At 35.8% G+C, this 13911-nt stretch overlaps 1 protein-coding gene across 2 annotated transcripts in view; it reads right to left on the bottom strand.

Annotated features, from left to right (window-relative positions):
- The window catches only part of KYNU (kynureninase), a 90609-nt gene extending 77067 nt beyond the window's left edge, over positions 1–13542 (bottom strand). Inside the window, exons 1-2 of one of the 2 annotated variants that reach the window (XM_074363588.1) lie at positions 13176–13542; positions 6238–6419 (exon numbers count right to left, since the gene is read on the bottom strand). In XM_074363588.1, coding sequence (XP_074219689.1) covers positions 6238–6406 — 169 coding nt within the window. In that variant the 5' untranslated portion in view covers positions 6407–6419; positions 13176–13542. The remainder of the gene's footprint in view (positions 1–6237; positions 6420–13175) is intronic. The other variant, XM_074363589.1, reaches the window with a different exon arrangement.
- Between the last annotated feature and the right edge of the window lie 369 nt (positions 13543–13911).

Genomic DNA, 13911 nt, shown 5'->3' with positions numbered 1-13911 from the left:
AGTGTGAGAGAAAAGCAGAATTGTAAACTAAATTATCTCATTGCATACCAGCCCAAAGTGTGGTTCCTCATCTTCTTTAACTATTTTCCTTTTACTTAGTTGAGTTGTTTTTTTTTAAAAAATCTCAAAGCATATCAAATGGCACCATGTGAGCATTTAACTGGAGTTATATAAAGAGTATAGAGAGAATTTGTCTTTGGTAATTACCTGCAAGAATGAATAGATAACTCTCCAGCCCAATCCCGTGGGATCTTTACGACATGAAAGAAAAGCAGTACTTCAAGCTGTGGGGTCTTAGGCTTCTCCTGTGCCAGCAGCATGCTAGGTAAATTTGTTATTGAAAGATGGGAGCTCTTGGCAGTGATGGGGCTCAGGACATGTTACCCCAAAATATGGCACCTTGGCATATAAAATGTTTTAAGATGAAGGAATTCGAGAAATGGCATGATTAGAAAGGACTTTCTGACCTTCCCCTAAGCAAATCGCAAGACCTGCATATCATAAGATAGCTGCCAGCACACTCTGAGGAAAGATGTAACTGGCTTCCATATCAAATCCAGCCCTCCAACCAAAAGTGTTAGGCACACAGTCTGCATAGGGACATTCCAACCTAAGAATGTCCCTTCAAGACCACAATAGGTGACTGTGTCACATAAATTCATAGAGGCAGAGAAAGTTAAGTGAAATGAAAAGGCAGAAGAACTACTCTCAATCGAAAGAGCAAGAGAAAACCACTGAAAAATTAATGAAACAGAAATAAACAATTTACCAGATAAAGAATTCAAAACATTGGTAATAAAAATGTTAACGGACAAATACACATATGTATATGTGTGACTAGGACATTGTATTGTACACCAGAAATTGACACATTATAACTGACTGTACTTCAATTTAAAAAAATGTTAACTTAATTAGAAAAAAAAATTGATCTAAACACTGAAGATTTCAGCGAGGAGCTAGAAAATATAAAAAAGACCCAGTCAAAAATAAATTCAGTAGCTAAAATTAAAAAAAAAAAAGAAAGAAACACACTAGAAGGAATGAATAGCAGACTAAGTGGCACAGAAGAATGCATTAGTGATCTGGAAAATAGAATCATGGAAATCACCCAATCAGAACAGCAAAAAGAAAAATAAATTTTAAAAAATGAAAGCAATTTAAGAGATATCTAGGACAACATTAAGTGTTCCAATATTCACATTATAGGAATTCTAGAAAAGAGAAAGGGATTGAAAATGCATTTGAAGAAATTATAGATGAAAACTTCAATAGGATACTGCAAATCTGTTCTGAGATGGAAGTTTATAGCAATACAGCCCGTCCTCAAGAAATAGTTTTTTAAAAATCTCTATAAAAATATCCTACCACCTAAAATAGAAGAACAAGCAAAGCCCAAAGTCAGCAGGGGAAAGGAAGTAATAAAGATCAGAAAGGAAATGAATAAAATGTAGATTAAAAAAATAGAATAGATCAATAAAACCAAGAGTGTGTTCTTTGAAAAGATAAACAAAATTAATAAACCTTTAGCCAGGCTCTCCAAGAAGAAAAGAGGGAGAACCGAAGTAAACAAAATAAGATATTAAAGAGGAGAAATAACAACCAGTACCACAGAGGTACAAAAAAATCATAAGAGAAGACTATGAACAGTTACCTACCAACAAGTTGGACAACCTAGAAGAAATGGACAAATTTCTAGAAACATATAACCTGTCAAGACTGAATAAAAAAGAAATAGATTATTTGAACAGACTGATCACTAGTAGTGAAATTGAGTTTGTTAAAAAGAAAAAAGAAGAAAAAGCTTCCAGTAGACAGAAGTCAGGACTGTATGGCTTCACCAGGGAATTCTACCAAACATATAAAGAGGCACTGATACCTATCCTCAAACTATTCCAAAAAATTGAAGGGGACAAAACACTCTCAAATTCCTTCTATGAGGCCAAAATTACGCTGATACAAAAACTAAACAAAGACACTACCCCCCAAAAAAATTATAGGCCACTATTTTTGATGAATATAGATGCAAAAATCCTTAACAAAATGTTAGGAAACCAAATCAATAATATATAAAAACATTATACACCATGATCAAATTGGATTTATTCCAGGGTCACAAGGATGGTTCAGCATCCACAAATCAATGTGATGCACCACATAACAATAGGAAGGATTAAAAAAAAAAATCACATGATCATCTCAACACTGAAAAAACTTTTTACAAAATCCAACATCCATTCATGATAAAAACTTTCATCAAAATAGGTATAAAAGGGACATATCTCAACATAATAAAGGCCATTTATGACAAACCCACCACCAGCATCATACTCAATGGTGAAAAGATGAAAGCCTTTCCTCTAAATTCAGTAAGAAGAAAATGATGTCCATTCTCACCACTTCTATTTAACACAGTATTGGAAGTCCTAGCTACAGCAATCTGACACAGAAAAGGAATAAATACATTGAAATTAGAGACGAAGAGATAAAACTGTCACTATTTGCAGATGACATGATACTTCACATAGAAAACCCTAAAGTCTCCACACACACACACACACACAAACCTATTAGAACTAGTAAATTCATCAGTGCTGCAGGATACAAGATTAATATACAGAAATCTGTTGCATTTCTATACACTAATATTGAACTATCAGAAAGAGAAAGTTAAAAAAAACTCACTTAAAATCACATCAAAAAGAATAAAATGCCTCAGAATAAATTTAGCCAAGATGGTAAAAGATCTATAATCTGGAAACATTAATGAAGGAAATTGAAGATGATACAAAGAGAACATAGTCTAATACAAAAGAAAAGAGAGTTAATAATAAACCCACTAAATTGCACAATACAACTGCCATGAGAAGTTCAAAATGTCTACAAAATTGAGCTTTTAATTAAGAAGCACTCCATTATTTTTCATATTGATGTTAGATATTTAAGTCATTATTAAAATCACATAGTCATAAATATATCTTTTATAGCTGGATAAAGCCTTTATTTAACAATAGCATTAGCATTAGCCATTGTTAAATAAAGTATTCTAGTTTATGTTGAAAAGCATACTTGCCCATAGTTTGTTTAATGATATTTCATGCTTGTCACTATCTTTGGAGACTAACAATAGTTGAACTGAAGAGGTTCTATTATGTTATGTGGAACTCCTGTATATGAACTCAAGCATGACAATTTTCTATGTCAATTTTATCTAACCAAGGCTAAATATCACAAAGTCAGAGAAACAGTTCTTGTTTGGATAGCTTAAATTTAACTTACTACAGATGACTGGCTGTGCAAACATGAACAGCCATCAGGCTTATCTTCACCTCTGTATCCATGAGGCTCAATTCCTCCCTTTGTTCTTATCACTGCTCTGATGTCATCCCATCAGTGTTTTCTTTCCCTTGGAAGTACTAACACTTAGAGTACTGCCTAACAGAGTACATGATACATTGTTTGTGTGTTTGTTTACTATCTGTCTCCTCATACTAGAATAAAAGATCAGGTATGTGGCAGTGTTGCTCTTTAGTTCACTGATAAAGTGTTCTGAGAATAGTCTCTTGAACAGAATAAGTGCTTAATAAATATTTGTTGAAAGGATGAACCTTCAGAGAGTAAGGAACTCCTAGAGTGAGAATGATAAGAATATGAATTAATTGATCCTATTCTCTATGACACCATCTTAAGTGATCTAGTATCCATGGCTGAGCTCCTCTCAGAGTCTCTGATGTAGTAATTCTGCGGTGGTACCCAAGAACTTGTGAGTTCTGGTGAATTCCCTGGTGATCCTCATGCACTGGTCAGGAGACCACATATTTTGACAATAACTAATTTAGAAGATCTCTTAGGGTTGATGAAATAAATTTTTATATGATTCAAAATTGTATGTTTTGAACAAATTAATTGTTAAATTATTTACTGAATTAATTTTCATCTTTCCCCTTATATTTCTTTAATAATCAGCAATAACTTAACCAAGATTGTAATTTTCAAGTTACTGTCTATAGGATATCTAGTTGAGACAAATGTGATTCTTATAATCAGGATACTAGAGTCAAGTCTTAAGTATAATGAAGTGATTATATGTACATAGCTATCTTTACCTGGGATCTGATTAAATTATCTCAAAGCTTAGTAGAAGAGTTTGTGTTGATCTGGTATTAAAATTAGACCACAGTGCCTCCCAGGACAAACAGGATGAGTTTTGTTAGTTGTTAAACAAACCACAAATCCATTGAGCTGGGAATGGGAGAGTTGGATTATAAAGCAAATTTCAAAGCATGAGGGGAATATGTAAAGATAACTAATAAATATTTGTTAAGTGTAAGTGACTCAACATGAGGATCAAAGTTATGTTAGTTAATGAGTCTGAGGTTCAGTAACAGAAAAAGTGATAAATTCAAAACAGCATTTTAACTTTCTGTGTATCTATTCATTTCAATAAGTTTTTGTACCTGGCTATTCAGGGTTGGGTCCTACCTCAAATCCCTAATGGTATCATATGGAAGAAAGGCATCTTGGGAAAAGAAAGACAGACAAAGAAATGAACTAGTGTTCAGGAAGTAGTCATTGATCATAGGTGTGTGTCTAGATGTGACCGTTATTTAGCATTATTTCCCAAGAAATCCCTGCTCAAGCTGCAGCCACCATGTACCACTGGTCACTTTCTCTCAGTGCTTCTGCCTTGCCTGTTCTTCCTTATCTCTGTAATGCCATCATCCGCCCCCAGTGGAAAGGTTTTGTTAGCATATTTGTTTGCCTACTTTGTTGTGTCCATTTTTCTTACCACCCATGAATGGGTATAAAATTGTTTTTTCTTTAATCATGAGAAAATTACAACTTTCAATAAATGGCATAAAATTCTAGAGCCCTGATTGCTGAGATACAGTTTTACTGTGTGTTCAGAAGGCAAACTTAAACTCTGTGGCACTCCAGAGTTCTGCTGTCATCTCTGAAATAGAGGCTCATCAGAGCACCCAGGAAGCCCATAGGCTGGAGAGTCCACGGGCACAGGGTCACCAGAGCTACTTTGTCTTAAGTGGGTCATGGATATTTTTGAGGACTTCCACACTGTTCCAGATGTCACCAGGCCCCCCTCTTCCCATCACTGATAGGAGATCCTTAGGTTTAACCTCATCATTTTCCACACATTAACAGATCTTTTTATCCCTTAAGTTTCAAATCAAAATGCCCTTTCATTCTAGATTCTAGAAAAACATAGAAGATTTTTTTCTGTGATCTCAGATCACTTCAGGTGTAGCCCCATTTTATCTGGTCTCATCAATGTCTTCCTCAGTTGATATTAAGCAACTTTAAATTGAATATAGGCCTTTCTCTTTATCCTTCCATAAATCTACAAGGTGCCATCATTTTTTACACAATAACATATAAGCCAAATAAGACAGTCCTGTGACCCAGTCTCACCTTAAAATTATATTAACTGATGCTCTTAGATTATGAGTATCCAAAATTGTACCTGCCTCACTTAGATTGAAGAAAAATGGAAATTAGACTCAATTATATAGTACGTGAAACCCATTTTGGTGGATCAATTCCATTCAACTTGATAGTCTTTTTCATGGATGTAAAATGGAGCAAGGGCAAATACAAAAAAAAAAAAAAACTTTTAGTTTTTAATACCTGTGCTACCTGTTTCTTTTTTGAAACAGAACATCCCCCAAATCATGAACAGAATCATTTTACTATATTATTTTTAAATGAAATATGCATTTCTTAGGCATTTTTTGGTATGTCATATACATGCCATGTCACACAAAGATGGCTAACATCTCTCCTAATATATCCAAGTTCCAAAATAATATACCCTCCAAGGCAAATATGCTATCATAAACTAGGTGCCACGAAATAAGAGATATTCTAAAACGGTATTGAAGAGGAATTGTTTTTTGAGCTCTAAGTGCTTAGAAAACAAGTAAATGCATCTGCCTGTAATTTTCAATCAGTCACGCTATTGTTCAGAGAACCAGATGACAGTATAAGAACCCTGTAGGTATTTCCTTCAGGAGAGGAGAGGAAACATAAAGAATCTGAGACTAAAGTAGGCTGACAGGTTGATTTAGTACCACCAGGAACCTGCTGTTTTTCAGACACAGTTGCAATGGCTCTATTATGTAACAGAACAATGATTTTCAAAGATTTATGATAAACACACACAGTAGCAAATACAAGTTAATAAATTGATTAAGGAAAGTAAAACCTTTCCAGTATTCTTACTTGGAGGCAGATACTGCATCTTGGGAATATAAAAACACTCCCTGAAGTGCCTGAGCTTATCTTCCTCATCGAGGCAGAGGGCGACCCTCTCATCTGTCGGGTGACATCTAAGTTCAGATGCAATGCGTTGCACTGTGTCAGCTGGTAACTCAAGAGGTGAAGGTTCCATTACAATTTCTTCTCTAAAAATACATTTAGGAAATTAAAAATAATCTAGTCACAGTGATTTATTTTTCCTGCAGAAAATTAGACTTAGGTAAAAACACCTTTTATTTTAACTGATTCCCGTCTTCCCATCCTTAGAAGTAATGTAATTAAACAAGCAGCATTAAACCCCATGCCTGTGATTTTCTCATGTATATAATAATGAAAATAATAGTAAATTATGGATGTTGAAAGGACTGAATTAGGTAGTGGTGCTGAAGACAAAGTAAGCTCTTAATAAATGTTAGCTCTTTCCATTTTTATTTTCTGAGAAATGGTCCAAATGAGTGACTTTCAAACATACTTAATTTCATCACCGTTTCCTTTAGATGTCTGACTAGGAAGTAACGGTAAAGGTGCTTTTGGGAAAAGTGTAGATTAACAGTGCCCGACCTAGTTTATCCTTTTCCCTAGCCCATCCCCAGTGATTCTTGAATCATAGTTTTAAGAATATGGACATATATACAATAGAACCTTAACAAATTCTTTACTGTAAATAAAAACAATACTGATGAAAAAGTATTTAAATACCTTAAATAATGTTAGTAATTTTTGCCATATGAAGACCAAAGAGATCTACTTGCTGCTGATAATGAGAAACTTCTCCTTTTTCACAATCATACATACCATCTTTGAACAAAGCAAGACCCTGTGGTGTTTCTTGAAACCACATCCTGCTTTATTTAATTTAATACTTCCCACCTTTTCGGAAAGAAAACAAATTTCTGAAAGCGATAAATGACAAGGGAGATTTATATTTACATTTATTTTGTATTTATTTTTTGTATTTATTTTTATTTCCCAAAGTTTTAGTCTTCTGAAATTGAGTAGGAATAGTATGGTTTTCCCTTTCAAGATGGCAGCACAGGGAGATACTACCTCACCACAGACTCAGAGTCTACAGCTCCTTATGGAACAATTTCCTCTGAAAAAACCTGCTACCTGAGCATCGATTACACATCAGGAAAATGAGGAGAAAACCACACTGACGTGAGTAAAAGAGGCTAACACACAATCTGGCCTTAATGCCCTCCTCTTGACCCTGTGGAGGCATAGGAGGCAAGATCAAGAGGGAATCAAAACCTGGATCTTCTCCCTGAGGAGCAAAAGGTTCAACCCCACATCAGATACCTCAAAATTTAAGGCATACATTTAAAGGACAAGTCCCCCAAAACATCAAATTTTAAAAACAGATAGGGTTGGAGTCCCAAGACCCATAAGACAATAGGGACCAGAGTAATACCCGTAATGAACTTGCGTGCTCAGACTCACCTGTCCCAGGGTTCAGCTCAGAGGCAGCCAATTGTGCTCAGACTTAAAGTGAAGGAGGCTCACCTGCTTATATCAGAACTTCAGCCTGAGGGGCAGGCATCTAATTTAACACACACATCTAAGAATTTGCTGGAATACTCTCTGAGGACAGAGTCTGGTAGGTGTCAAGAAATTTTCTCAGGCTAGCTTTATTTCCATATTTATATGATTGTTGACCCCACATACACAGTTCTCATCTATTTACTTTTCCAGCAAGTATTCACTGAGCACCAAGCACTGGTAGAACTGGTGTCTAAGATAGTGTATAAGTAGTGACTTTTGTTAGGTTCACTTTTTAGTAAAAGAAGGGAAAAATAATGTAATTTCAGACAGTTTCAAGAGTTATGAATAGTCAGAGCAGAGAGTCACTGGGGTATGGAATTGCTATCATAGTGAGTAGCTCAAGTGTATCCCTCTTAGGCAGGGATATAGGAGCATTTCTGAATCATGTTATAAATCATGTTATAAAGTCAAGCATGTGAAGACCTGGACCTGGAGGAGAATGACAGTAAATGCAAAGGTCCTGAGGTGAAGACTGTTTGGGGCTGTTCAACTAATGCATGCAGGGAAGCAGAGAAAGGGAAAGACTATGAGGTAAGGGAGGCAGAGGCAAAAGTTTATCATGAAAAAGTTTGAAGGCCAGAAAGGAGTTTGACTATTTTTCCATGCTCAGTGGGATATCATTGGAGAGTCTTGAGGAGAGTAATATGATGTGATTTTACATTAAATAAAAATCACTTTTTCTGCTTTCTGATGAGATCTAAGAGTGAAAAAAAAAGAGACATAAATTAAGGCTATTTCAGTAGTTCAGAGGGAAAAAAATGATAGTAGACTAAATGTGGTGAGGAGAAAAGCAGAGAGAAGTGTGTACATTTATAATATATTTAGGAGAAATAGTAGATAGATTATCTCCAGTGAGGACAAGAAAGGGGGTGACTTTTAGCTTTGGGATCTGTGTAAATATGTTCAAAGTGGTGAAATATGAAACACCTAAGGAAGAAAAATTTTGAGGAAGGAAATCAGAGTTCTATTTAGGACATGTTAAGTTTGAGATGAGTATTAAATCTCCAGGTATAAGTTGGGTATTGGATGTTTGAGTCTGTAGCTCATGAGAAAATTGGATCACAAGATATAGCTTGATATTTTCAACTCATACACTGTGCATAAAGCATAGAAATCTTAGGGGGCAACTAAAATTAACAGCGATGCGATTCTAGACTCTCAGTTCAATCATCTTTCTTCTGCTCCTCACTCTCTCTCTTCCCACCCCAACCAACACACAGAGTATTAGGCAATTAAGAGTTGCATATCTGAGTGTTTTCCAGTGCCAGTTAAATAGACATACTTCCTGGGCTCTGCGCTAAAATTCTCCTCCTTATTTATTTGACTTCTTCCTTTATCAATTGTCACTGGTGTCCCCTGATTAGCCATCCTTTATATTTCCAGATTAGGATACCGAGCTTCATCTGAGTATGTTTTTTAGCTTTGATCCATGCTGGTGTACAAATGTCAATGACTTTAATATTGATGTTGATGGTATTTTTAATATTTGACCATACTAAATCATTTATCCTCTTCCTGAAATTTTCTCTCTCTGTGATTTTTCTCATTTCCTATTCCCTTTGCCTAAAATGTTCTACTTTCCCTTGTACATATTCGGATCCTAGTCACCCTTCACACCCTAGCTCAAATGTCATTGTTTTTCATGAGGCTTGTCATGTCATTTGAGCTAAAAGTAGTCTTTTCTCTCTGAACACCTGTAACACTTAAGAAAACACTTCTTATGTTAATACTTTCTGCCAGGTACTATATTTATTTAGATACAAATATGTATGGGAAAAATCTAACATGCTTGTCATGGCTATAATTTGATTCCACATGGGTTTCTACCTGTAGTTTTCTGACAAAGGAACCTGCCTTTTAAATAGATATGACTATGTCTCCACTGTTTGACACTGTCAATTGCCTGGTCACGGCTGATCAGACCTTCACTGGACACTTGACCCACTAAAGACAATGCACTGTTTTGTCAGTGGTCTGTGAGTGACTTGCTGTGAAAGCTCTGGCATAACAGTCATGATGGTGTTTAGCTGAGCATATAATCCAATTCTTTCAGGAATCTGAGCTCTGAGATGTAGCTAGTCATTCAGTTAGAAACAGGAGCAAAACTTTAAAATAATCATAGAGAGAAGCAATAAAATGGTAGGGTTTAGAAGGAGTATTGTCAAGAGTGACTCATTTTTTAGTCAAACAGACCACTGATTGTTAAAACATGAAGTTATTCCAATAGCAAGTAAGAATCTCTTAGTTACATGATGACAGGAAATAAAACAGCTATTGCTCCTGAAAAAGTGACAAGACAAGCCAATCAGGAGAGTCCTCAAATCCTTTGATGCAAAAAACTATGTGTAAGGCCTGGGGAGCTGCCTGCTTGGCAGTTTCGAGAATCCCATGAGCTGCCTATCAAGTGTGTCTTTACTATAAACCCATTGCTCGTAGTAGCTTGATTGAGTTGCTGATCTACCATACTGAACTGTATTCTACCTGAGGGCCTGAATCTTGTTTAATTTAACTTTGTAGCCATCTCACTTCTGAGCAGTGCCTTTTAGATAGAGTGTTCCTCCCAAATGGTAATTGAATAAGATACACAAACTAGTTTGGTAGATTATTTAACACGATTGATAACTGTTACCAGAGGAGTACCCTCCTCATTCCAACCACGGGAGAAATAATTAAAGGAACATTTTCAACAAGAGAGCTTGCCATATACGTGAGACTTCCTTTGGAGATTCAGCACTTTGAGATTTCATTGGCGTTGACTGTAAACTCTAAATGAGTTAGCCAAATAAATATACAGATTAGTTTGATACTATCATATTCCCAGTAAAATCTGACTTTCTTGATTAAAAATAAATTCACATTAACTCATTAACCTCTTTATATTTGTTTCTCATTTAATCCTTGTAACAATCCTGAGGGATCAAAGTCATTTTCCCCCATTTCGAGACCAAACTCTGGGATCAACAGAGTAGAAAAAAAAAAAAAATGAAAGAGAATGTAAATAGAGCTTAGTATTTGGGACTGAACTTTGCCTGAGTAGTTGAGTCAACTGTCTTTGACAGAGCATGTGGGCAGAATGTGCAGAGCAGAAGTCCTGCGTGAGATTTGAACTCCTCACTTCTTTTTCTTTCATCTTGTTTCTTGGTCTTTCTGCATTTTTTTTTTTGGCTCATTCCCTTCCTCTCCGTTTATTTATTTTTTTCAACCCTGTACTCAGTCTGTGAAACACCACAGAGTGTAAATCCATCAGCTCTTTTTAATCAATCCTTCCAGTCCCAGCTAGGCAGAGGTTGAAGTGGCTGGTCCTATTTCTGGGCCTGTCACAGCCCAAGGGTCAAAACCTCACCTGCACTGATAGTAAGATACCTGGTGGTGAAATAGTCTTTTCAGAAGAATGCTCTTGGTCTCACCCTGCCAGCATGCACAGCCTCCAACAGAAGTAAATACAATCCTCAGTGCCCATGATAACCCAGTACCCTTCCTCCAAGAAATTAATTCATCAACTCATAACAATTCCTGCTTATTTCTTCACTCACCCCACCACTAAGACAATTAGTGCTTTGTGAATCATAATTTTATGCCTTGTTTAGATTTACTACTTGCAGGTAAATTGACATGCTTTTATATTGAAATAAAGAAATTCAACCCAGGTTAAAAAAAAGCTCCACATTTTATATTTCACATATTTAGTTTTAATTTTATTAAGAAAGTGGGCATATACACAAATGATCTTAGGCAAGTCATGTAACATTTCTGTGCTGCAATGTTATATAAAACAAACTTAAATTCTACTTCAGAGGATCATGGCTAGGATCAAATAAAATTAATTAAGTGAATTTGTTACGGAAATGACAGGCCAGCCAAGAAACAAGCACCACTCGGAGGGTTGGAGTATTCAGATTTATTACGCCGGCGTGCTCAGTGGGGCTTCTGCTCCGAAGCTCTGAGCACCTCCAAGACGTGCGCATGAGGTTTTATACGGTTAATTACAAGTATGGGGCTATTAGCCAATAAGGTTCAAACAACAAAAAGCAAGGAATCAGTACACTGAAGCTTATCAATTCGGAACAGATCACGTTACTGACACTTGTTGAGCTTGGATTTACGAGTTAGCTTGTTAGCCCAGTAAACTGACACTAAACTTCAGATTTATGAGTTAGCCCGGCAGAACGTATATCAGTAAACCGACACTTAGCACACTTAGATTTGTGACTTAGCTCGTTAGCCCATCTGGGCTTTTCCTTCACAAATTCCTTTATAAAGAGGTAAAAGATAGACTCATAATATCTTTTCATACTAATACCTTGTGATGGAAATTCTCATTTTACCCTCAGTTTAACTTTTGAAAATTTCATAAATTGTGTTTTCATAGGTTTATTTAGACAGCTTAAACTTTAAACCAAAATCATGGATTTCAGGATCTCTTAGGCACCCACAGGTCTAAGGTTAAATAGTTAAATAAATGTCTATGAGTACCCAGTGGTTAATCTTTACACAGTTTCAGGTTTCATGCCTGAAATGAGCAAATTATACACATGAGTTCAAAGTTTAGAACCTGGCAAAATAAATTATAAAGAAAGTGTGTAGCTTTTCATTGAAAAGGAAAATATTATTTAATATATGTGTACAGAGCAATGTTTTTTCAATGTATCATTGAGAAATGAATGACATCACTGTCACAGCTGTGTATTTCATATCTAATTATATGAATCACATGCTGAGTTTCACATTAATAAGATCAATGCATTTGCTGCAATAATCCAATATGTATTACTACCTAAAAAATACCCCTCCCTCTTCAAAATGCAAGCAGGAAAGAAAAAGAAACTCCTTTTTTAGCTATATAGTAAAATGTGTATCAGCTTTCCATTCTTAGGCAAACATTTTACAAAGTGAAAGAGGAAGAAACCTTGCTCACAAGATAGACATTTTCACTTTTCTAAATATATATTTAATATGACTAATAGCACCATAAGATACCAGAGTTACCAGAAAACACAGGACTTAAAGCTTATTTACAGATCTGAATTTTGATCTAATCTTACCATCTAAACTCAAGTACCAAGATTAATTTTAGTCAACTCTAACCATACTTAGTTGATGAATTGCAGTATACTATTGACATTAATTCTTTTTTACTATATTGGTAAAAATCTCTTCATTTTACCCACAATTTCAAAGGTAGGGATCCTTAAAGGGGTTGTGCCATTTTTATGGAAATAATTTGCAGGAAAAATAAATAAATCTGGCAGAAAAAACCTCTAAATTATTACGACAAGGATTCTAGTAGAGAGAATATCCATTTAGAAAAATCACTGAATGTGTATTTATGTACGAAGTGTATTCAGGGTCTCAGAGCTTACCTGCTAGGATTCCAGTGGGGTCCACAGCTTCCAGTGTCTCTCCTTCAACAAAAATAAAACCTCTCAACAGTTCCTTACAAACGTATAGGCCAGACTTCTGAGTGAAGAAATTCAGAACACTTCTGCTGAAACTCCACCCTTCGGGGAATTTGTGAGCTAACTTTAGTTCTTCCCACTCTGTATATTGTGATCTTAAATCTCCAGCTGCTGACAAAGCACTTAAAATGCTGCCCCTGCTCCCTATGTCAAACGCCAGGGGCTCTGCTCCAGGCACTGTCCTCTAAGGAGCTCTGCCCTTTAGACTTAGGTAAACATTTCCTTGTCCTCCAACTAAGATCTTTGGAAATGTGAGCAGTATCTTATAATAATCCTGTGAACAGAGTTTCCTCATTTTTGTGTGAGTTCAACCAATGAGTTTGTCCAGGAACTAAATCCCTAAATTTGCATTGCTTTTTTTGCTTTGGGCCCTGGACAAGACAATCAAGGAAGAAAAAGTTAAGAGTTTAAATATTAAGTGGAAACTAGCCTAGGAAACTTTGTAAATGGAGATTATCCCTTTAAGCCTGTGGGCTGTCTATTGTTCTATCTTCATTATCTCTTAATGCTTATTCCCGAGCTGGAGTCTTTTGGGGAATATCCTTTTAAAGTGTTAAAAACCAAGAGCAAATAGTTTCAGAATTAAGACCAAAGGTAGAGATTGGGCCTGGATAATTGAACCACTTGTGTACATCTGTGC

This window comes from Camelus bactrianus, chromosome 5 (genome assembly GCF_048773025.1).
Source record: "Camelus bactrianus isolate YW-2024 breed Bactrian camel chromosome 5, ASM4877302v1, whole genome shotgun sequence".
NCBI lineage: Eukaryota > Metazoa > Chordata > Mammalia > Artiodactyla > Camelidae > Camelus > Camelus bactrianus.
The sequence above is the reverse complement of the archived record's forward strand: the minus strand, read 5'-3'. Positions and strand labels throughout refer to the sequence as shown.